Below are 23,429 nucleotides of genomic sequence, written 5' to 3'. Positions count from 1 at the left end.
GTGCCTTTTTCGGGCGATTACGTAATCCGCAGATCCTCGCCTGCGGGCCGGGGGGAACTTTGTACACAGTAGATAAGGTGGAGATCAATAGAATAGTCAGGAAGTCAGGATGTATGAAGTAGGATTTCTATGCTTCAAGACTAGCTTTGGGGCTGCGAGGGGACCCCATTATTTCCTTCTAGCTGATCCAATATCAATGACAACCCCGTTGTCAGGCACAACGTCAAGTCTGTTTAGGACGAGGGGCCTGAGCACCAGGTACATCATCATCGATGTAGATCCCCCAGGGAAGAGCATATCCTCATTTTATCGGGCAGGCCAAAGTTTCCACACAAATCAGCCTCATCTAAATCTGCATGTAACCTCTGAATAGTTGTTTGCCGTGTTAGTCAGGGGAATACCCGAAAGAATGCACTTCCTTTCCGATGCAGGTCCGAAGTAGTGCTGCGCCTCCGCAGATGTAACAAAGGTTGCAGGGCCAAAAATACTCGATTCAAGTACAAAGAGTGGTGCACGGCCCGGCAGATTCTTCTCCTGAGATGAGCTCATTATCAACCTCCTGGGTCGGGAATGTTTCATGACATTCCGATCAAGGGGCTTGTTTGGTCTGCTGATAAGTAAAAATCATAGGTTCCCCCTACCCGACCTTTTGTCAACCCCCTCTGCCGGCCCGGAGGAGCTTGATACTTCGCAATGACCTCTGATCCAACCGAATCCACTCCTCGTAGACCCCGAGCTACTACTACGATGCTTCCGGCCATCGCATCGCCTTCCCCGCACCAGCTTGAGAGCCCTTCAGGGTCCAGCGAGCATGGCCCAAACGGTACAAGTCAGGGTATGGTTCCATCTGGGACTCCCGTGCTATTTTATATGATGCAACTAGAAACTAACCGGGGTGCTCCATCCTAGAGCCCCTGCGACATCCGAAGCCACTTACCCCGTCCGACCTGCATTTGATGTTAGAGAAAGAGCAAGAGTCGATGGTACGATGGTTGATCAACCCCACTGTCGGGCTACGTCTAACCGAAGGCAGGTCAACCGGTTGACGCGAGAGCTGAGTGCTCTTCGACAGCAGACTGCGTCGGTAGCATCCACTGCATCGTCTACTTCAACCTTGGATCAAGCGGCAGACGGGCCACTTGGGTCGCCCACTTTCAGCAACTCCACACATTCTTCCCGGCGGCAACGATCATCCTCAAGCTTAAGCTCACAGAATGCTTCTATTCAACATCAATCCACCGCCAGTGTCACTGGTATTGCTCCTTCTCGAACTGCCGACCCCTCGCGCCCGGTGAGAAGTCGTGAACCATCTCTAACGGCTCGACGTCCGTCGATCGGTTCTGTATCATCATACACTCAGCACCCTCATCCAGAACAACTCCCACACTATGGCCACAGCCCTTCCATATCCCCCATCGGACCTCTGTATCCCAAACCCATCTTGGCCTCTCGAGCAATTCGCCAGGACGGTACGAGGAGGTTGCACTGCATAAAGCTGAACTGGAGGCCGCGCGGCGGGAAAACGAGCAACTGCGACGGCGGATTCGCGAACTGGAGCTTGTTTTAAAGAAGCAGAAGGAAGACTCTATGGATCCAGTGGACACACAGGCAGGGTGAGAGATTCGCTTGCTGCCTATTGGGACTTTACTTTCTACCTCACATCCTTTAGCGCTGCCAGGAGCAGGTGCATTTTCACATGGTCCTTTACTTTCTTTTGTCCAATTTTATTTTCCTTTTTTTTTGCCCTCTCTCTACAAAACACCGATGTGTTTTAGGTTACAATTTTTCCAAAACGCGTAGCCAATACCTGGATTTGGACACATCATTCCACCATCAGGCGTAATAATAACAACACCTGCCCCCACTTTCACATTCGCGGCGGTGCACCCCCTCTCTACGTCATGTGTGGCGTAACCTGTCAGTATTAAGGACCTTGACTTTCTCCTATTTCTCTACCTTTCTCTTTTTCCCTCTTCACCTCACATTCCTCATAATCCATTCCATCATGTCTGGCGCTACCGTCCACGTTTCGGGCATTGCCCCTACCACCACCGAGAAGGAGGTCCGCGACTTCTTCAGCTTCTGGTGAGTAGCTTCCCCTGACGATTGACAACATGCTTCCCTCAGCCAGAAAGCTTAGGGAAAAATCATTGACTAACCTCTTCCATAGTGGCAAGATCACGTCTCTGTCCATCACCCCCAGCTCTGCTGAGGCTGGTGCTCCTCAGACCGCCAGTGTCACCTTCGAGAAGGATGCGTGAGTTTACCCCGCACCCTGCGCGATGCGCGTAGCCTATACTTTTACCAGCCCATTCGAAACTAACAAACATATTTTGGGAACCAGTGCCGCAAAGACTGCCCTCCTCCTCGACCAGACCCAACTCGGCAGCTCCTCTGTGCATGTCGAAGCCGCGTCGCAGCTCGACGACATCGCCGGCGCCCAAGCCACCAATGAGAAGGCCAACGAGGACGAGCACGAGATCCCTCAGGAGGACAAGCCTCGGTCCCGCATCGCTGCTGAGTACCTTGCTCACGGCTACGTCCTGAGCGATAATGCCCTCAAGAAGGCCATCGAGCTGGACCAGAAGCACGGTATCTCAACTCGCTTCACCGACGCACTCTCCAAGTTTGATGCCAAGTACAATGCTACTGAGCGTGCCAAGAGCCTGGACCAGAGCTACCAAATTTCCAACAAGGCTGGTGGCGCCTGGGCTGGCCTGAGCCACTACTTCGAGAAGGCTCTTGAGCACCCCACCGGCCAGAAGCTGCGTGACTTCTACATCCAGACCGACAAGCAAGTTCGTGATATCCACAACGAGGCTCGTCGTCTGGCCGATCTGAAGAGCGGCAAGACGGAGAGTGACTCTGCGGCTCCAGCTCCCTCGACTGCTGCTACGGTTGTCCCTCCTGCTGATGCTGCTGGTGCGGCTGCTCCCCACTGAGCCTAAGGCTTGAATGCGTTCCAAGGGTAGTGTACTGAGTTAGCCTCTTATTTATGCTGGCTCGTTCTATCTATAATTTTCTTCTTCCTGCTACGAGGTTATGAACGTGATGTGATTTCGATTCTCGGCAATTACTTGATACCGCTAGTATTTCATCCCTGCGAGCGAATGAACATGCCCTTACTTGTTTAATAAATACCCTCTCTAAGTAAAGCCGATGCTCATGTGTAGCTCTGTAAATGATTACGTCCCGTAGTCCTAGTCCGCGGGGAAGGGGGGTTTGTAATGCTGTAAGTACTAATACCAGACAGACTGGTCTATACTATACTAGCACATGTTGATAACAGACCCGGGTCTTCCATAGGTTGCCTTTCCAGTAACTTTTAGCTGCCTTGGTAAAAGCTGTGCATTATGGATGTTGGGTTGTTGGGTGGGCAGGGGTGGCTGAGCCTCCGAGCAGCTGTCCTTTCATGCAGCGGCAGCCTACCAGTGTAGCTTCAGCCTCACCCGGGCTCGAAGGGGAAAGCTGAATGTCTATCCTAAGATATATAGCCGGTACGTACATCATTGGTTACGCCATTGGATTTCATAGTTGATGCCTGCTATTGCACAGTTGTGAACCTCGAGCAACATTTGTTTGATTGTTGGTTCTACATCTCTGTTTGACGGCACACTAGTACAAAAGCACAGTAGGCCCCCGTACCGGTAGCAAGCCACCTGAGAGACTTCCCATCTCCCTGTTTTCATTAACGGAAAGCGCTCAGAGTAAATCTCCTACCGAAAGCCATGAATGAACAATCTTCATGTTCGGACGAGGTGCTGATAGAAGCTTCAAAGCCTCGAGGCTGTACCCTTTCTAGCTGACAGATAACATGACAGGTTCCTCAAATCCTCGAAGGGAGCTTTGACCTTGACAAAAGACGGCAACATGTTAGGTCAACTCTCAAGTCTTATCTGTTGGAGCATAGCCCTGAGTTCCAAACCCTCAGTCAACGGCGAGAACAAGTGAGCCTTGTCGATCATACCATCTATTCTACCATATCTTAATACTTGGTCTCTCTTGCAGGGCTGGAGACATCCAGCTGGTGATACTTGTTTCTCGAAAAAGCGCAAAAGCTCCGACAAGGCCTCTTCAAAGGACAGATCGATATTCCGAACGCAATTGAAACACATTGGAACATGGTTGCACGCCTGTACGGGTGTTTTCCGACTTCCTGGTATTGGTACCACGGCAGAGTCTCCGACTATCTTGGATATGTGTATGGCCCCGGGGGCATTCTTAGAGATAGCTCTGAAGAAAGACAAGAAAGCCACAGCGGCGGCATTTACCCTACCTGAGGAAGCCGGGGGATTCCGCGTCATTCTGCCCGAAGACATCCAAGCACGAGTCAACACCCGCTTCCTCGATATCAATATGCTTGCCACCGATATGGGCATCGACGAGATCGAGGACAGCCACCCTGATGCTGGGAAGTTCCTACCGACACAATTCAAACCCGACGAGCATTTCGACCTGGTCATATGTGATGGTCAGGTCCTAAGAGCGCATGCACGAGCTCCCTATCGAGAAGCTCGAGAGGCAAGCCGGTTAACTATCGCCCAGCTAGCTCTTGGTCTTGAACATCTCAAGCCAGGGGGCTCGATGTTGGTTCTGCTTCACAACTTTGAAAGATGGGAGCCTCTCAATACCGTCTGGAGGTTCAGCAAATTTGCCAGGGTGCGCCTTCTCAAGCCGAGAATAGTGCATGCGAAATCTTCCACCTTTTACATGGTGGCTAGTAATATTCAAAGTCAAAGTGCCGAGGCTCTCAGCGCGGTTGCAAGGTGGAAAAAGCTTTGGCGGGCGATCACATTCGGTTCAGACCAGGAATACCGATCAATGCTATTTGAAGAGGAGCCAGCGGTGGAAGAGTTCCTGGATGACTTTGGGCCGGAGATCATACGCCTGGGTGCTACTGTTTGGCAAGTCCAGCGCGATGCATTGGGGGAATGGCTAGAAGTCCTGGACCGCCGTCGCGAGCTTTGAAATGTTCTGGGACACACTTCTCCTAATACTGGTAGTATTCTACACTTAGAGATAGTGACCTTTTAAATTTTTTGCATTGAGCCTTGTACTAAGAATCATAACTTGCTATTCAATTCGATCGTTGATTATTATGTTGCACCTCCGCGCATGCCTCCTTCATTTGGTCTTCGCAAACTTTTCCGCCTCGATATGTCCCAGTGGATGTGCCGGGTTGCTCTCCAGCTTGGCATTCTTGGTTTCGTCGGACTTTTGTTGCGCGAAGTCTTGTGGCGGGGCCGATGATGAGGCCCCCATCTTTCCGGTGGCGGGAGGCTGGCCCTGTTGGATGCCAGATTGGCGCTCCTCGGGGGGAGACTGACGGCCTGAGTTGGGTGCGGACATTGTAGTGGGAAGTTGGATCTGGCTTTCAGAGATTGGAGGCTATGATACTGTGAGCACAGATTCCCACGAGACGTAATAGTGCGTGCTCGGGTGCAATGTGGTATTAGGGTGCTTACTCACCTGATGCCAGGATAAGAAGAAAAGCTTCGGTAGATAGAAAAATGCAAATATGGTTCGTGGAAGTTGCTTTGCCTAAAATAGAGTGAATGGTTCGTTGAGAAGCGGAGGAGTTTAAAAAGTGTTGTGGCCGAAGACGCAAACAGGCTATTCTCAACGCTTCATCATGATGACGTTCCAGAGTCCAGTCGCTCCAGGGCTGGTTCTTCCGAGACCCACAAAAGAGCTGTCAGTCTCCAGATGAGCCAAATCTTGAACTTTATCCGTGGGCTTGCAAACCAGATTGGATGGTATGATATCATATCATATCCATCATCCCTCAACCTGTTGAATGGTTGTATAGATAGATCGTCACGTGCGTCGCGGCGGAACAGCTCGATCGGACTGCAATGTGATGCCTGAAACATGCGAAGCATACGCTGAAAATGAGACAAATTTCCGTATATTACCATCAGGGCGGGTACTACGAGTAGTGCAATTCAACATTCGTCTGCTCGCTGACCAACCTTAGGCTACGATATACGCCGCTAGGAGTTCCTCCTAGCTTAAGATTTCACCCCAGTTTTTACGCCATTTGATGACATGAAGATGTACTCAGTATTCGTAGTATGGCTGATGTACTACCATGAGGCAAGAAAATATCTTCGGGGAATCTGTGCAGTGATGCATTATGGAAGGGCGGGAGCGGGGGCGAGGGACTTTTTTCCAGAGCACACATGGTGAGGGAAGGGGAAATAAACCAACAAGACAGCGATAGAGGGCGACAAAGGGGGAAAGACAAGAAACACATGGACAGGAGACGGGACATGATCTAGAAACAGCGTAGGAGCAAAGACATGAAATGGGCATATGTCTCGTGAACTAGGAGAAAACAAGCAAGCATCTCCTCCCAGCCAGCAGATGAGATAGCTAACACCCACATTGATGCATAGGCGTTGGATTCTCAGACAGCTGGCTTATTGGGTACCATTATGTAAAGCGGCAGCTTCTGCGTTGGCGGCGGCAGTTGCCTTTGCATCGGCCTCATGGAAGACGGCCTGAATAATCTGTTGCTCATCGGGACCAAGAACCTTGATCAGGCTCTCGTACAGCTGTGGCTGTTCTGATTGGAGGTCTATGAAAGATTAGCTTTTGATCGAATGGAAAGCCCCGCTGATGCAACTTACTGAGGAACACGTGCTTGAACATGCCATAGGGCTCCACCTTGTCCAGAGGTGTCTCCAGAAGACTCTCTTCATCCAGATCCTCATCGTCATCATCGGCGAAGGATCCAAACTTCTGAGCTTCTTGGTTAAGAAATTCGAGGTAGGCCGCACTCTCATCGGCAACGTCGCCATCGACGGCTTCCTCAACCTCATCCTCATTCCACTCAACCTCGCCATCCCAGTCATTCTCTTCGTCGTCCTCGTCACCTTCGTCGTCAAGGCTGAAGTCAGATTCCCTGGTGGCCTCCTCACGCACTAAAGAAGAATGTTAGCAAAACTCAGGAGAATTGGGATATCGGGTACACATACTCTTCATTGCTGCCGGGAGAGTCTGGAAAAGTCTGGTCACTCCTGCAGAAGCCTTGGCCATCCTTGTTGAACACTGACGGGGACATTCTCTGCTTTCAAGGTAAGAAGTGAGCTGATAGCAGCAATAGAGAGCTTCTTATCGTGCACCCGGCGGAAGTTGTCGATGTTGGAGAACCACGTGCTGAAGAACTTGTTCGTCCACCCTTGGACTCAAGTACCTGAAGAGTAAGAACAGGGTTGTAGTAAATGGCGTTAATTACCATCTCCATCAAATGGATACGGTAAGACTTGGTGCGAGCCTCTTCCGCATTGATGACTGACATGGGCAACTCGACGAACAGAGGAATGTACTGGTCAATGTGGCCACGGAGGTTGAGCATCAGTGTCTCAGCGAGCTTGCAGCCACAGATACGGTCGACACCGCCGACGTTGTCATCACGGAAGATATCTTCAACCATGCCAACAACAGCACTTAGATAAGCGGGGTTTTGGGCCAGCATGTCGGAGCCGTAAGTAACGAAGTTGTCCAATGCCGGCAGCATGTCTAGATAACACAATGTCAGCAACTATATACTCTCACATGGGGGTTGCGTGACTTACCCTCCAGATACAGCTCAGCTCCAGCCTTGAAAGTCTTGTGAATCAGCTCAAATGCTTGCCACATGGTAGGGGAAATAGATTTGGAAGCAAAAGTGCAGCTGTCAATAATCTCGAACACCTCATTGTAGAGATCTGTGACCGATTGTTAGAAAGAGAGTCCTGCTGAAGGGTGAAAAAGGATAGCTTACCATAGAGCTTATTTTCCAGGGTGATGCTGATGACAGGCATCAAGACAGTCTCCAGGTGCAACAGAACATCTGGGGTGCTCTCCAAAGTGAGAATCAGAGTGCCAATAGTCTGCAACACACCCAAAGCGGTGATACTCTTGTCATCCAAGAAGTCGCCATAGCCATCCTCATCCCCACCCTTGGTAGCATTGCGCTCAAGGAGCTCCCCGACAATACGCATGTAAGTATCACGCAGCTGCTCACTCAATGCCACGGCAAAAGGAGTAAGCTCTGTAGAGAACACCTCGACAAAGTCCTCCATGACATTAGCAAGGGCATCCACATCAACCTCGTTCGCAAGCTTGAGGAGCTGCTGCATAATCTGGGGAATATTCGACTGCATCGATGTGCGAATGATGTCGTGGCGAATCAATGGCTGAAGGGCAAGAGCGGCCTCGACCCGAACGGGCAGCTCTGGATCAGTCATCGACTCGAGGATGTTTCGGTAAATCACCATCAGGTTGTTAGGGTCGGTAAAATTAAGCTGTTCGAACTTCTCCAGAGTATCACAAGCGCGGGCGCGGAGGAAACCATGAGGGCTGCGGAATTCAGGAAAGACATGGCGCACAAAGAAGTACTCCACCTGGTCTGCAATTGGGCTCTTCTTGCCCAGGATTACAGATGCGAGCGACCCGATCATCCGGAGTGCACCTTCCTTCTCGCGAGGCTCCTTCTGATCGTCAGGAAGAGTTTCGTACTTGCTCACCACGCTGTTAACGAAGCTAAGAATGGAGAAGGTCAGCTTCTTGCGGTTCTTAGTGAGCGAAACCAAGAAGTTTGTAGCAGCAACATCCGGGGCGGAGACCTCCTCGTAGAAGTTCAGCTTGCGGTGCAGGTACTCCGAAGGGTCATCCTGAAACAACTCGATATCCTCGTCGGACTGGCAGAGGATTGGGAACACAAAATGAGCAATCAAGTTCTCCATGTGAGGTTTCAAGTGGTCCCACATCGCCTTGGGCTTGACGCACTCCTCCATAAAAACCAATGTATACGAAAGAGCCGAGTTGCTGAGCCATTGAGACTTGGAGACATATTTCTCAATCTCCTGCAAGTATCCCTTCAAGATCTCTGGAGCAAAATTGGTGATGAAAGTCTTCGCGAACGGGGTGTAGTCTGGGGTAGAAGATTTCGTGATCGTAGTGGGGTTGCCGTATCTAATAAAGAGACGGTTCAGATTCGCGTAGGACCATTTCTTACACTTCCACCAATGGTTCATCTCACGCTCCTCTTTCGATTCGCTCATGGAGTTTGCAGGGGGGGGTCTTCGATACGATTCTCAGGAACAAGGTGCACCAATCCACTGTCGCTTGGTGGGTCTGCAGAGCTGGGGACAACTCAAACTAAAAATCACAAAGGGTCAGTTTATTATTGCATGTAAGAATCACCGGGTATCGCGAAATACTGACATAGATGGCATGCTTGTAAGCCTTTACAACAATGCGGAGCATCTCAGCCGCTTCCAGACTCTCCTCATCCACCAGCTTCTGCCCAATGCTTAGCAACTGAGGGAAGGAGTGTTCCACGATTTTGTCGAACTCATCGCGCTTCTCGCCGGCCTTGAACCTATATACGCGGCAAATAGCCAGCAAGCATTGCAAGCCGGCATAAACGGTGTTCGCGTCATTCGTTCCGAGAAGCTGAAGGGTGAGGTCCAGGAAACCCGGCCATTGTTCAGGGAAATCATTCTGGAGGATCTTCTGGAGCAGGGGAACCAGTTGGGCGCGCACATTTGGGGGCGTCGAAGCTAGGGCGGGGATCAGTCGCTCGCGAAAGTTCGGTTTCTCGCTGTCGGGAATCGCACGCTGCGCGTTTTCCTCGATAGGGGCCCATCCTCTGCTGATGCGGTTCTTCAGATAGACGCCGGCTATAGAATACAGGAGTCTGGGTCAGTGGTTCGGACCTCACGAAAGGATGTAGAGAGCGGATCGGGGGTTGGGACTTACCCGAGAGCTGAACGGCATTGTTCTGCTCTCCTTGCAGAATATCTAGCAAGGCATTGATGAAGCCGGGCTGAGTCTCGGCCTAGAAGGGGGGGTAAGGAACCCCACGAGGTCAGTCTCACGCATTCACCCCACCAAGTTCGCGGCCACTTACATATTTCAGATCCAACTCCGCTTGTTGCCGAGTGTCCGCATTCGCATCTAAAGTAGATTGGATGCGGTCTCGAAGGGCCGTGACATCCATCTCGCACCCCAGCGCCAACAAAAAAAAAAAAAAAGTAGACTTGTGGGAGTCCCGGACCGGAGGGTGGTTGTCGGGGATGGGAATGTTTGAGAAGAAATTCCCAAGTTCAGGGGGATGAGGACTAGAAGTCCCTAGAGGAAAAGGTTGGTGTGTTTTCTAGATGGGAAAAGTTGTTCGAGGGGGAAGGAGAAACAATTGATTCTGGGATTTTCTCGGGCGGTCGCCCCGCAGCTAATCAGCGGCCGCACAATCTGATTTTCTACTGCATTTTCATACTTCGACTCCACGTCCTACCACGGTTCGCGATGCTTCTAAGGATTCTCAACGGCGCATGGGGGCTGCTAGATCTTTGGTTTCTCGAGACTCCGACCTGTCTGTATTTCTTTCTAATCTACCCCAGGCGTTGTGACATCACCTTCGCGGGAGAGGGGGAAAGTGGGGGCCCAATACTAGTTAGCAAGTGTAGAAAATCAGCAGAAACCCCCATATTGTAGCGTACAGAATGACTCTATGCTACATTCCAGATCTTCTATGTCAACGAGTACGACTGGAGGTCCAAAATCCCCAGAATTTGCCACACCTTGCTACAATACGCATTTACGTCCTTGCCATGTTAGTCAACGAATGCGAAGGGTGTCTCATCATTAGAAGCAGTAACTAATGAGCATACAACTCAGAGATATACATATTCTGTCCCTGCACCGCTGTCATGCTACATTCATCGAATGGGAGGAATTTGATCACGCATCAAGCACCGTCAGCATCGGTTTCGCATTATCATTACATATAGAGTGAAGCAGCGAAGATCACATCCCGCTTGATGAGTTCCTGAGCCTCTTGCATCTTGGCGTAAAGGGTTGGGTCCCCGACAAGCTTCGCAGCATTTCTGACCTCACGGCATGTCTCGTCCAGTCGGGTAATAGTGCGAACGATGGTTCCTTCCATCACATCAGTGAGATCGGTGATACGGTTGAATGACATTCCTTGGCCCATTCGTAGACCACCTCAGCAAGGCCGAATCGCGGTTGGCTGGCAAAGTCGTTGGAGTCTTCGCTGGACTGGATCACCTGGTGCAGGATCTGGAAGTTATTCACCTTCTCCGCAATCTTGATAATGGTCTTCTGACCATTCTCCAGCCGGGGAGTCAGCGTTGGCGTGGTTTCTGTCTTCTCTTGGAACACGAAAGCGGAGAGAAGTGCCACGATTTCCTCCGGCTCAAACTCGGCGAGGACATTCTCCAAAATCAGCTCGGTCAGGACCAGTTCATCGGCGGAGTGGATTTCACAGGCCACCTTGCCCTTCAATTGCACTCGAGATTGGTCGTCCACAAAGCCCAGGTCTTTCAGAACTTGAATGCGCTGTTCGTAGTCAGGAAGAAGTTGAAGGTTTTGGTCCGACATCAGCTGTTTCAGTTGAGAAATATTCTCCTTAACCTGCCATTCGTCATGTTGCATCTCATACTAATGAATGAGTCAGTAACAAGTACGTAATGCCCTCCGTATGTATACTCACGTGCTTCAGGAAATCGGGGCAAGATAAGCAGTGACATGACTGTATGGTCTTCACCAACGCTTCTCTCTTGGCGATAATGTCACGCACTTGCAGCTCCTTTACCCGGGTCCAATCCAATTCATCCCATGCTGAGTTCAGCCACGATTTGGAGTACTTGACAAATTCTTTGTCGCCCAATTTGTTCACCTCTAAATCTGGACAATTAGCTTTTTCTTCCAATATGGTTAAAGAGAGGGCTTGTACCTTTCCTGATCTTCAGATACCACATTGGCCCTGTGATCTTGACAAGTGTTTTTGTAACACATTCTAGATCCCTCAGAGGAACACTGATAATCTTCAGAGACATTTGCGCAGCAGTAGAAGGAAGATCTTGCAAGTATTTGCGGAAGATCTCCAGAAAAGGCAAGATGTCACTAGGGTGTCGTTTGTTGCTGAGAGTGCCGATTTCAAGTACTTGCATGCAGGGCAACGGTCCAGAGCTGACGCCCTCCCGAACAAGGATTCCTGCAGTGCGCATTCCGTCCTAGAGCCTCGTTATTGGGAATCCCGATCAATGAACTCATTAATGAACATACCTTTCGATACACAATAAGCCGCTTCGAGGCAAAAAGTCGCTTGCCAACTGGTGATGCCACAAGGCCAGCATGGAGTTCAGCCGTGAGCTTCTCATACTCCATCGCAGCATCGTGACAAGCAGCCAGGTCTAAATCGCAAATTTGACATGGCTCCCGCTTTATTTTAGCCAGACTGGCCTCGGAAATCTGGACTTGCTTCTCGTGTTCGGGAAGAAGCGCCTGAGTAGCGTTTTCACTAAAACTTCGTTTAATCATCTCTTCAATCTTGAGGGCTTCCACGCGTAAAAGGTTCAAGATCATGTTGTATGTTAGTCGGAATTGGGATCTCAGCTTAAGAGGTTCCCCAAGCATCATCTTCTTTAAAGATGCAGCGGGTGGTGCTTCATCGCGACCGGTGGCCACGATAAGAACATATCCCACTGTGTCTAGACCACGTCGACCTGCACGCCCCGCCATTTGCGTATACTCACCAGGTATGAGGTCTCGGAATTGTTTACCATCGTGCTTTCGGTAGCCTGAGAAAACGACAGTCCGGGTTGGCAGATTAAGACCCATGGCAAACGTTTCCGTAGCAAATAATACTTTCACCAAAGACCTCGCAAACAAAATCTCGACCACCTCCTTCATGATAGGAAGCAGACCACCGTGGTGAACAGCTACACCTCTGCTCAAAAGATCGCGAAGGCGAGTGATCTGCGGCAGGGTACGGTCTTCAGGCTTGAGTCGGGTGAGGGACTTCTCAATGAACATATGGATTACACTCTTTTCAGAGGCATTGCAGAAATCTTGGTTGGACAGCGAATCCGCGTTTTCCTCGCATCGCTTCTTAGAGAACACGAAGATACAGCCAGGCAGAAGGTCCTCTTTGCGAAGATGTGAAACAACATTGACCCACACTGTCTTATCTTGGGCTGCGGTTGTTCGACCACCTCCACGCCCGGTGCGAGCAATGTTGCCAGTTCCTCTGTTTGCAGGCTGTCCTCGCCCACCTTGCCCTCTTCCTCCCCCTCTCTGGGGTGGTGCGCCTCCGCGGCCGCCCCCACGTGGACCGCCTCTTCCAGATGGTGGGCCTCCACGACCTCTGCCTTGCTGGCCTCCACGTTGGGCCTGGGCATTTTGAATTTCGACCTCTTTCTTGGCCTTTTCTTTGTCTTTGCCAGACATGACATCATTTGCTTTCTTCCAGCCACTCTCTAAGAATCGCTTGTTGGAATCAACGATCTTGAACTTGTCTTTCCCAGCCCAGAGGAAGTGCTCTAGCGGAACAGGGCGCTTGGGGGTTGAAATAACATAGATGTCCTTCTTCTTAGTTCGGCCTACCCAGGATGCGAACTCTTGCGTGTTGGGCACGGTAGCAGACAATAGAATAAGGGTGACATGCTCTGGAAGCATGATAATAACTTCTTCCCACACCACACCTCGCTCGCTATCATTGACGTAATGGACTTCATCAAAAATGACAAACTCGACATCTCGAATAAGATCAGCACCACGGTAAAGCATACTCCGAAGAATCTCGGTCGTCATGATCAAGCAGCTGGCTTCTGGATTGATCTGAACATCGCCGGTGAGGATACCAACGTCGTCGAAGGTTGTCCGGAAGTCACGATACTTCTGGTTACTCAGGGCTTTAATAGGTGAAGTGTAGATAGCCTTGGTCATATGTTTCGCCGCTAAGGCAATGCCATACTCGGCAACTACTGTCTTTCCCGCGGATGTGTGGGCAGCAACAAAGACTGAATCGCCATTTTCAAGATGGTACACAGCTTCCTTTTGGAAGGTATCAAGCTCAAATGGCCATTCCCTAGCCATGTCAGGGACCAACTCATGGAAATTCGTGATTTGCTTGTTCACGTCAACGACATGAGCCCATTCCCGTCCCTTTTGTTTCTGGAGACCAGCAAGCAGTTGATTCCGCGGCTCGAGTGCGGGAAACTCTACCGGTAGTAAAGCGTCGATGTCATCCTCGTCTTCACTATCACTGAGATCAGCACCGTTCATCCTAGCCTTTTCATCCACTCCCTCTTGGGCCTTGGTGTCGGGTCCTTCAATCAGAAGGTCACTTTCCTCTTGCTGGAGTGCGTGTTCAACTTCGTCGCGCCCTTCCGCAGCCTCGCCAGAGCTTGTTTCAGCGAAGGCCGCTCCACGGTCAAATCCTGGAGGTACTGTTAAAAGGCCACCTTCCGCTCCAAAGTTGATAATTCGATCTAGGCCTCCTTGCTTCCCAACAGGGCGTGTATTCTCTCCCAACTCATTGCCTCTCCATCTCGGCAATTGCTTCGACGCCTTCCAAGCCACCTGGGGCGAATGGAAAGAAACCAGCAGCACCCCGAACAAACTCCGCTCGACCAGCTGGCCGGCGCAGAAGCGAAGTGGAGTTTTTTGCATTGGCGCTCGTAGCGGGAACAGTAATCTCTTGATATCCAGTCACTCGTCCTAACAAGCCCTCGCGAGTGAATCTTGTAACGGTTCGGGATTGGGTCGGGGCAATTTCGAATAAATCGGTGTAATCGCTTTGTACGTTCCAACGCCTGTGATAATAGGTACTTCGCTTAGTATATTTTCCTTGGGGCTTCATCAGTAAAGCAATGAACTCACTTCTGGAGCTGGTTGAGCCAGCGAGGACTGAAAGTCGAAGATGGTGTCAAAAGCCCATCTTCCAGATCTTTCAACAAGTCTTCTGGGGCCTGGTAATTTTGTTTACGCGGCTGGCTTGGTGCAAATGTCCCGGTTTCCTCTTCCAAAAGGCAAGCCTCTACCGAGAGGGGATCTGAATGCTGAGAATTTAGATCCAGCTGATCCATGGCCGAAGCTAACGCGTCTGCCATGGTCAGCCCAACAAATTCAAGAGACTTCGCGAGGTTTTCGTTCAATTCACAAAGCAGAGGGGGCACCCCACATCGATTCGTGACAATGTATAGAGAGCCTGGTGCAAGTCAAAGTACCAACGGCTTTTTTGGATAAGAAACTTCAACACTAAGTTCCCCTCAAAAAACAGCCACGACACAGGGTATTGTCTCTTTGTGTTGGTAATTGTAGAATTATAGTGGCTCCCCGTAAGAGATAGCTTCGGCGGTAAAATGGAACAGGGCAATATGATGATATGCTGCGGGGCACCGCTTGCCTGATTAGTCGATTTCAGATCTGATGAGGATAGCCAGACTGAACTTTCAGGGCAAATTGCCTTTTTCGGGAAGTAATAGGCACAGGGCTAGACGAGGATGCTCTTTATCGAAACATCGAAGAAAAGAATATCTGGGCTGTATTGAGCTTATGAGGTAATTCCAAAATGGTATTTTGAGATTGCTATGACGAGTGAAGTATGTCGGCTAGTTTATCGCGGGCGCTCTCGAAAGCCTTCTCTCAAACCCCGGTCAAGTTAAAATTACTTCCGGAGTATAGTATAGACTACCAGGCTACAAGAATAGTGCCTCGGATATACAATTAGATCGTGGATAGAAGTATCATGAGCATTCAGACTTTTGTACTGGGACCAGCCATCCAAAGAGACTGTGCAATAAGAAAGGATAGAACGGCCGACAAGTTCCCATCAATACGCCCCTAGCACCGGGAATAAATGCAATAACATCGAAGGCCATGGTACACGGCCAGCAAGTTAAAGAAAACAAAAATAGAAAGTCATAATGGGAAGAACCTGAAATGGGTTAGCTGCTTCCACTCGTGTAGAGTGTTTCATCACCAGTAGCAACATTGAGTTTGCCCAGTCCAAAGAGGGGGAAAGTATTGGTGGGTGCCTTATCGGTATGAAAACACGGGGAATGTCTTTCGATCATGAATATTCAGTTGGAACTCGAAAATTCCTTCAAGGGTAGCAATGTACCTGAGGTTGTACAGTTAGTGACAATAGGGGCATTGTCCTCGAAATACTCACAATGTTCTCCCGTCTGCACCCCATCCAACGCCCGCCGTTGCATCTGGTTCCTCGGCACGAGTCCCACTGGCATGCATCATGCTTCGATCTGGAAGGTCGTTGATGATGTTTCGGATCCATCGCGGCGAGTGGGTCTGTTCGAAAAAAAGATCATGTTGACGCTGTCGGTGATCTCGTTCAGAGGCAGTGCGGCCGTATGTCTCACTAGGAAGCTGGCGCTGGCGCCGATGACGTTCTGCGATTAAGCTCGCTCGAACCTCATGGCTGGAGAGTCGAGCTGTATCAAATCTTCTTTCTGTGACTGGTGCTCTATCCGCTCGTCGAGGTGTAGAATCCGAACGTTGAGACCGAAGTCGTGCTAGGGCTTCTGGTGAGATACCCAGATCAAGGGCCGGGGAGAAGGGCCGATTGCTTCGGGCGGCCGTGGACTGGACCCAGTATCATAGTTAATAAGTTCGGGATCAACAGCACGAGTTGGGTTATCGGAGGCAGTTGACTGCAATTCGGAGGGCGACATCGTCCAATTTAGATAGACGCTTGGCTGCCGGTCATAGCTCGAAGCTCCAGCTTCTGAAGGCCGGCTTTCTTGGGATAAAATGACAGAACTTTGCCGTCGAGCATGCCATTGCCGTGTAGGAGTGCCACTGGCAGGACGCCCTGACTGTTCGTCTTGTATAGCCTCGGCAGGGTCTAATGTGAGTGGAGGAGAGGCGGGGGACCCATCTTCGGACTCACGGTGCCGTGTCCGAGGAGGAAGGTTGTGAGGTGGGGGTGCTCTTGCTGGCCGTTCAGGTCGCTCGGTCAGCCCGTCTTCTAATCGTGTAGTCCAGCGGGCAGTGTTCAGAAATTCCATGATCAGTCGTTCTCTCTCTGTCAGGTCCTGTATCAGATTTTCACGCAACGAAGGATGTCGAGGGTCGTCACCTCTCCCGGCCAAGTGATCATTCCCTTGATGGTATCGCCTAGGAGTACCGGTATCTGGCGAGTTGAGATCTTCAAGGAAGCTCATATCTGCGGATTCGGGAAGTATATCTAGGTGAGTATCCTGCAGAGAGGGATCGTCCAGATCTAATTGAAGGACTTGTCTGCGCAAGAATCCCTGCCGGACGTCTGCAACCCCAGCTCGGCCATGACCTTCTAACCATACAAGCAGGTCCCAAGGCTCCGGGGAGAAGGTCAGACAACGTACGGCACCACCCTCCGCATGTGATCGGGTGGAAGAGAATTGGTAAATCACGGGGTCGGCCAGATCGACGTTGTCAGCAGTCTGATGTATAAGTTCAACATCAAGGACCGTTACGACGCCTGATTGAGAGCCGATGGCACATAAATGGCCAGACGGCGAGAAGGCAATCGTAAAACAGCAAGCATCATCGACACGGCTTCCTATATCCATTTCAACGCAACGAAGCAACTCCCATTCCCAATCTGGAAGATTCCCACTGGCATCTGTTGTCACTGTCGACTCCCAATTACGTGAAATTGCGTAGAAATACGCTCGGTTTTCGTCGCCCACAGCGGCCAAGATTGTTTGGTCTGGCGAAATCGTCGCATAATTCATAGCATACGGGTGCTGGATGAGAGTAAGGACCTTGGACCGCGTCAATGAGTATATTGTCACACTCTTGTCGTTATTGCTGTCCATAGTTGTTAGTAATGGGGCATGGATAATCTAGCGCAAGGCTTGATACCTAAGGATCAACACATCTTCATGCAATCCATTCTCTCCTTTTGCAGGGAAACGATGTATTGTAACTGAGTTGACGATATTGCTTCCGATCTTGTGAAGAGCGAGCTCGGCCAACCTCCGCCGTGGCCGATAGCGAAAAGAGGGGCCGTCATTCGCTGAGGCCGGGGATGACAATCGTGATGGGATGTCTAAGTCGATTGGGAGCGCGCTGTCGACATCTGATGAGTTGAACGGTGAGAAGTCGTCGCGGACCTGGAGCTCCGTTTCATTGATTTTGAGGTAAGCGCATTCGCCGTTATCTGGTCCACCCACGGCGATCCACCCAAAGCCAGCCGCCAAACAACGAGGTTCGAATGGGATAGTCGCTATGCTTTCCTTCTTCTGTAAGGAAATATGGATCACGTAAATTGTTCGCTCGATGACGACGTAAATTCGGTCTGGGTCGGCAGTGCTAATGTAGTGCCGGAGTTGCGGATGACTACAAATTCCCCTTATCAGTATGTAGGGCGACAGCAGGGACCCGAGGGGATATATGTACTCACAAATTGGGGATTCTGAGGGGAAAGAAGCGCCTTTTGCCTGGAAGAATGAGAGACTCGGTCGGGCAATATCTTAGATTGAAAATATGTGAGAAAGCTTATTCGACATAGCGGCACGGTTGGGCATGGAGGGGAATGGGGAACAGAAGGTAGGACGGATAACTCACAATATCGAGTCCAAGGCCATGGTGAACAACACAGCTACGCCCGCGGCGACATGTTCTGAGTTGAAAACACAAAGACGAAAAGCGTACCCCACGGCTCAGAAGGTGGCAGCACGAGCACGAGCACGATGCGCCGAATTCCCAGCCGCGGGCGCTTTCAGGCGGATGACGTAAGACTGGAGCTAAAAGCCGGGGAAAGCCCCTTCACGGATGCGGCGACTTGAATTGGGAAAAGTTGACGGAAGCGACCTGAGACCAGAACTTGAATGAGGGTGTTTTCAGGCGATGAAGTTTTGAGAAGAAACGCGCGTGAAATGTCAGCGGACTAGAACAGCAAGAACTATACTACTCCCATTACCCCCTTCTGTAACCTAATCGGCCCATAACTATGCAGGACCCATGGTTATATATAGCGACCCACGGACTCTACGAAATGCTTCAGATATTTAACTATTAGGTCTAGCTGATTTAATATGTGGTAGAAATCTAAGGTTGGGTTGATTGCCTGCATTCCGAGTTCATGATGCCTGCCAAAGTCAGTGCTAGACTACGATATTGCCTTCGTTTGCGATGGTCCATTCTATCAGAATGGCCACCATTTTCACAACAGAGCACTGCTGTAATGTCACACGACACTGGGTGAACCCCCTATTCAAGCTCGCAAATACCACAGAAAGGTTATTCGAGGCGGAGAAAGCATTGCAGGTACTAGTGCAGTGAGCTATCTCGTGCCGAAGGCCATTGAGCCAAGCAAGCGCCGCCTTGCCAGGCAGGCCGTGAGCTAGTAGTAGCCAGAGCAACAGAACAGGCTGGAAGCCTCTGGCAGGGCCCTGGAGGCCAAGCATCCGACCGCTTTCAGGCCACAAGGCGTTCAATTGGGACCGGACAAAACATAGGAGGGTGAAACAGCAGGACTGGAGGGCTGGTCAGGCTCTCCACAGCAGTGAAGAGTAACAATTACTGAATACCACAGATTAAGACGGAACAGAACCTATCTGGACTATAACTCAACTATATACACTGGACTCCCTCGAGCCGTCCATCCGGCCTCGGGACGGGCTCTGGGCGGTGAGATATAGATGCGCAACTTGATTGGCCCATAAGTCCCGTGATTCTACAACGTTCTACTGAACACTCAAGACCCGAGCTTCCGCAATTTTCTTTCCTTCCTCCCTTTCTTCATCTTCTATCCTCCTTTCCCCTTTCCTCTCTCCCCCCATCACTCAGCGATTGACTCGTGCGAGTGCTATCCTTCCCTATTTCCTGTATTACTTAATTTCCTAACACAATGCTTTCTTCTCGCATTTCTCGCGCGGTAAGCATTCATCCTCCCCGAGGGAAAACCATCACGCGCCGCCGCAGTCATCACTAATATGCATCGCCTACAGCTTCCGCGTGCTGCTTTTGCTCGCACCCCTGCTTCAAGAGTCCCCGGCGCTGCTTTCCGCCGATGGAACTCAACTGCAGGCGGCGAGGAAAAGGTGAAGGGCCAGGTCATCGGTATCGATCTTGGTAAGTCGCCTATCGAAATACTTATCATCGATCTATTGCGACATTATCTGATAATATTATCGCAGGTACCACCAACTCGGCTGTTGCTGTCATGGAGGGAAAGTCTCCTAAGATTATTGAGAACTCAGAAGGTACGTGAAGAATTTTCTCCTGTTGTCGGTCGAAGCGCCAGAGCTCCGGAACATCAGTTCAGGAGCTTGATGTACGTCATCCACCATCGAGATAGTCATATCTAACATTCTCAATTGGTTAGGTGCCCGCACAACTCCTTCAGTCGTTGGTTTCGCCCAGGATGGTGAGCGTCTTGTCGGTATTGCTGCCAAGCGTCAGGCCGTGGTGAACCCCGAGAACACCCTGTTCGCTACCAAGCGTTTGATTGGTCGCAAGTACACCGACGCTGAGGTTCAGCGCGATATCAAGGAGGTTCCTTACAAGATCGTGCAGCACAGCAACGGCGATGCCTGGGTCGAGGCCCGTGGCCAGAAGTACTCCCCTTCCCAGATTGGTGGATTCATCCTGAACAAGATGAAGGAGACCGCTGAGAACTATCTGAGCAAGCCCGTGAAGAACGCCGTTGTGACCGTTCCTGCCTACTTCAACGATTCCCAGCGTCAGGCTACCAAGGATGCTGGTCAGATTGCTGGCCTGAATGTTCTCCGTGTCGTTAATGAGCCTACCGCCGCCGCCCTCGCTTACGGTATGGAGAAGGAGGCCGATCGTGTGGTTGCCGTCTACGATCTGGGTGGTGGTACCTTCGATATCTCCGTTCTGGAGATCCAGAAGGGTGTTTTCGAGGTGAAGTCTACCAACGGTGACACCCACCTTGGTGGTGAGGACTTCGATATCACCCTGGTTCGCCACATTGTCGAGGCTTTCAAGAAGGAGTCCGGCATGGACCTCTCCGGTGACCGTATGGCCATCCAGCGTATCCGTGAGGCCGCTGAGAAGGCCAAGATTGAGCTTTCTTCTTCCCTCCAGACCGAGATCTCTCTCCCCTTCATCTCCGCCGATGCCTCGGGTGCTAAGCACATCAACCACAAGATGACCCGTGCTCAGCTCGAGTCTCTGGTTGACCCTCTGATCAGCCGTACCACTGAGCCCGTCCGCAAGGCTCTTAAGGATGCCAACCTTCAGTCCAGCGACATCCAGGATATCATCCTGGTCGGTGGTATGACTCGTATGCCCAAGGTCACCGAGTCCGTCAAGGCCATGTTCGGCCGTGAGCCCGCCAAGTCCGTCAACCCCGACGAGGCTGTTGCTATTGGTGCCGCCATCCAAGGTGCTGTCCTTGCCGGTGAGGTTACCGACGTTCTGCTGCTCGATGTCACTCCTCTCTCCCTCGGTATCGAGACCCTCGGCGGTGTCTTCACCCGTCTGATTAACCGCAACACCACTATCCCTACCAAGAAGTCTCAGACCTTCTCCACCGCTGCCGACATGCAGACCGCCGTCGAGATCAAGGTGTTCCAGGGTGAGCGTGAGCTTGTCAAGGACAACAAGCTGTTGGGTAACTTCCAGCTTGTTGGCATTCCTCCTGCCCACCGCGGTGTTCCTCAGATCGAGGTCACCTTCGACATTGACGCTGATTCCATTGTCCACGTCAACGCCAAGGACAAGTCTACCAACAAGGACCAGTCCATCACCATCGCCTCCGGCTCTGGTCTCTCCGACGCTGAGATTCAGTCCATGGTTGAGGATGCTGAGAAGTATGGCGAGCAAGACAAGGAGCGCAAGCTTGCCATTGAGGCTGCCAACCGTGCTGACGGAGTCCTGAACGACACCGAGAAGGCCCTCAAGGACTTCGAGGACCGTCTCGACAAGGCTGAGGCTGACTCCATCCGTGAGAAGATTGCCTCCCTCCGCGAGTTCGTTGCCAAGAACCAGTCTGGCGAGGGCACTGCTACCGCTGAGGAGCTCAAAGCCAAGACTGACGAGCTCCAGACCGCCAGTCTGACTCTGTTCGACAAGATGCACAAGGCTCAGAGCGAGCAGCAGCAGCAGCAGCCTGGTGGTGAGCAGCAGGGCGAGAACAAGCAGTAAAATGCTTTCTTATAGCCTCTGCCGCCCCATCAACAAAGGCTACTTCGGTAGCCCTGTACTTCTCTTTTGTATTTCCTTCCCCCCATTTTCCTTTGTGTGTTAAGAGACCCTGATTTCTTCTGTTGGGAGTCGCATTTGTTTAATTCGCATTATTTGTACACATACTTCACAAGGCCCAATTATCCCCCCCTTTCTTGTTTCGGTGTATCGGTGTTTCTTTCACAAAACTTGTATGATCATTTTTCTTCATCTTTCTCTACTTGCCCACTATACCCAGGGGACTTGACCGAGTCGCCAGGTTATGCCGGGATTGTCTACCATTGTATCTAATGACATTACGGCAAGGAGGGCCTCCAAAAAGGATGCTAGCATTGGCTACTGGGTTCATGTGACAATAGAAATCGGACAATTCTCCTCTCGCTTATCCATGTGCCATTCTATACTTCGTAGCAGATTCGAGAGCATAACCAAAATTTTCCGAGTTGAAAGGCTTTGGGCGAGTTGAAGCACGGGCGGAAAGGTGACGTTGTGGCCGCAGAGCGTGCCACGACGACTCGCCCCAAACGTCAAACCGCTGTAGACGACAAATAAGACACAGGCGCGGCTGTACGTCTTTTGATCCGGATGCAAGCCTCTTTTTGCTAAAGGCCGTCCCGAAATGAAACTATTCCTTGGCCAGAGCCTGGTTCTGATTTGCGTCTAGATCCTCGGCTCTCCGTTACTCAACAATAGGTATGGTATTTTCGGGCCTTGCCTGACAATCAAGGGACAGTTGGCATTTATTAACTTCAGACTATTGGGTCTTGACTTACTAGACGCGGCCGATTCCTCCTATGGGGACCCAGGGCCTGGCAACGCGGCCGGAGTGTTTCGATGCATCAAAAGAAAATAGATAGCTTTGGTGTTGTCCCTAGTCGATGCATGAACCAATGGCCGCTGGTGTCTAGATTCCTTGCATGAAACGTCAACGGCCAGATGAAAAATAAGGCTGGCATAACTAGATAACCTACAGTATCATGCATCATGCCAAGGGATTTCTTACAGCTCAACAAGTTGCTAGACCCGAAATTAAACCGCCACCCCCCTACTCGGGACCCAGGTCCAATATTGGCGCCGACAAGCAATCATTGTAGCGGGCGAGGGGCCTGGAGCCGACCTCTTACGTAGAGGCATTCCTGGATGTCCAAGAATTCTCAACCTCCAGCAATCTCTTTCGTCATATGTACGGGGCGAGCTACACTCCCACCGAGAAGCGAGCGAGTTCCTCCCCGGAGCTTTGATTCCCGAACCAGCATTATCGACCTCCATATCGGCGATAAAGTCTAGAGTCAAAAGAGCTATAGCGCCTCCGTAGCATGGGGGGCACTCAGGTGGTAGGGGTTGGTCAGGAGTGGCATATATGAATGTACCCATCTCACACACGGACAAGGTCAGCGAGCCAATGGGGCTCGCAGAGCCAAGCTACCGTGCAGATACCCTTGCACCGGCGCGGCCGGGGGAGCAAATCATCGTTG

General features: G+C 51.0%; 9 protein-coding genes across 9 annotated transcripts; 5 read left to right on the top strand and 4 right to left on the bottom strand.

Annotated features, from left to right (window-relative positions):
- Positions 1 to 693: 693 nt before the first annotated feature.
- N7468_006015 (uncharacterized protein) lies at positions 694 to 1,617 on the top strand (the record flags this gene model as incomplete). The annotated part of the gene is made up of 4 exons (XM_058475311.1): positions 694 to 835; positions 910 to 983; positions 1,034 to 1,291; positions 1,399 to 1,617. The coding sequence occupies 4 exons, from the start codon at positions 694 to 696 to the stop codon at positions 1,615 to 1,617; spliced, it is 693 nt and encodes a 230-aa protein (XP_058331051.1).
- A 388-nt stretch (positions 1,618 to 2,005) lies between these two features.
- vip1 (putative actin cytoskeleton protein (VIP1)) lies at positions 2,006 to 2,942 on the top strand (the record flags this gene model as incomplete). The annotated part of the gene is made up of 3 exons (XM_058475310.1): positions 2,006 to 2,085; positions 2,171 to 2,257; positions 2,345 to 2,942. 3 exons carry the CDS (start codon positions 2,006 to 2,008, stop codon positions 2,940 to 2,942), a joined length of 765 nt encoding a protein of 254 aa, XP_058331050.1.
- Positions 2,943 to 3,728: 786 nt separating this feature from the next.
- On the top strand, positions 3,729 to 4,968 carry N7468_006013 (uncharacterized protein; the record flags this gene model as incomplete). The annotated part of the gene is made up of 3 exons (XM_058475309.1): positions 3,729 to 3,758; positions 3,822 to 3,947; positions 4,009 to 4,968. 3 exons carry the CDS (start codon positions 3,729 to 3,731, stop codon positions 4,966 to 4,968), a joined length of 1,116 nt encoding a protein of 371 aa, XP_058331049.1.
- A 156-nt stretch (positions 4,969 to 5,124) lies between these two features.
- On the bottom strand, positions 5,125 to 5,349 carry N7468_006012 (uncharacterized protein; the record flags this gene model as incomplete). The annotated part of the gene is made up of 1 exon (XM_058475308.1): positions 5,125 to 5,349. One exon carries the CDS (start codon positions 5,347 to 5,349, stop codon positions 5,125 to 5,127), a length of 225 nt encoding a protein of 74 aa, XP_058331048.1.
- A 1,073-nt stretch (positions 5,350 to 6,422) lies between these two features.
- On the bottom strand, positions 6,423 to 9,991 carry N7468_006011 (putative nonsense-mediated mRNA decay protein (Nmd5); the record flags this gene model as incomplete). Its single annotated transcript, XM_058475307.1, has 11 exons — positions 6,423 to 6,580; positions 6,633 to 6,926; positions 6,981 to 7,002; positions 7,059 to 7,169; positions 7,199 to 7,524; positions 7,581 to 7,712; positions 7,769 to 8,961; positions 9,029 to 9,147; positions 9,214 to 9,671; positions 9,751 to 9,829; positions 9,902 to 9,991. The coding sequence occupies 11 exons, from the start codon at positions 9,989 to 9,991 to the stop codon at positions 6,423 to 6,425; spliced, it is 2,982 nt and encodes a 993-aa protein (XP_058331047.1).
- A 944-nt stretch (positions 9,992 to 10,935) lies between these two features.
- Positions 10,936 to 14,906, bottom strand: N7468_006010 (SKI complex RNA helicase subunit SKI2; the record flags this gene model as incomplete). Its single annotated transcript, XM_058475306.1, has 6 exons — positions 10,936 to 11,451; positions 11,504 to 11,691; positions 11,747 to 12,026; positions 12,079 to 14,234; positions 14,377 to 14,609; positions 14,677 to 14,906. The coding sequence occupies 6 exons, from the start codon at positions 14,904 to 14,906 to the stop codon at positions 10,936 to 10,938; spliced, it is 3,603 nt and encodes a 1,200-aa protein (XP_058331046.1).
- Positions 14,907 to 15,834: 928 nt separating this feature from the next.
- On the bottom strand, positions 15,835 to 18,386 carry N7468_006009 (uncharacterized protein; the record flags this gene model as incomplete). The annotated part of the gene is made up of 5 exons (XM_058475305.1): positions 15,835 to 15,919; positions 15,971 to 16,398; positions 16,437 to 17,607; positions 17,662 to 18,138; positions 18,367 to 18,386. 5 exons carry the CDS (start codon positions 18,384 to 18,386, stop codon positions 15,835 to 15,837), a joined length of 2,181 nt encoding a protein of 726 aa, XP_058331045.1.
- A 565-nt stretch (positions 18,387 to 18,951) lies between these two features.
- N7468_006008 (uncharacterized protein) lies at positions 18,952 to 19,317 on the top strand (the record flags this gene model as incomplete). Its single annotated transcript, XM_058475304.1, has 2 exons — positions 18,952 to 19,079; positions 19,161 to 19,317. The coding sequence occupies 2 exons, from the start codon at positions 18,952 to 18,954 to the stop codon at positions 19,315 to 19,317; spliced, it is 285 nt and encodes a 94-aa protein (XP_058331044.1).
- Positions 19,318 to 19,651: 334 nt separating this feature from the next.
- Positions 19,652 to 21,915, top strand: N7468_006007 (Hsp70 family protein; the record flags this gene model as incomplete). The annotated part of the gene is made up of 4 exons (XM_058475303.1): positions 19,652 to 19,678; positions 19,752 to 19,875; positions 19,941 to 20,006; positions 20,129 to 21,915. 4 exons carry the CDS (start codon positions 19,652 to 19,654, stop codon positions 21,913 to 21,915), a joined length of 2,004 nt encoding a protein of 667 aa, XP_058331043.1.
- Positions 21,916 to 23,429: the final 1,514 nt, after the last annotated feature.

The sequence above is a fragment of the Penicillium chermesinum genome (genome assembly GCF_028974085.1).
Source record: "Penicillium chermesinum strain IBT 19713 chromosome Unknown utg000004l:1.0-3345178.0:1.0-3348027.0, whole genome shotgun sequence".
NCBI lineage: Eukaryota > Fungi > Ascomycota > Eurotiomycetes > Eurotiales > Aspergillaceae > Penicillium > Penicillium chermesinum.
This window is presented reverse-complemented; position numbering and strand designations above follow the sequence as displayed.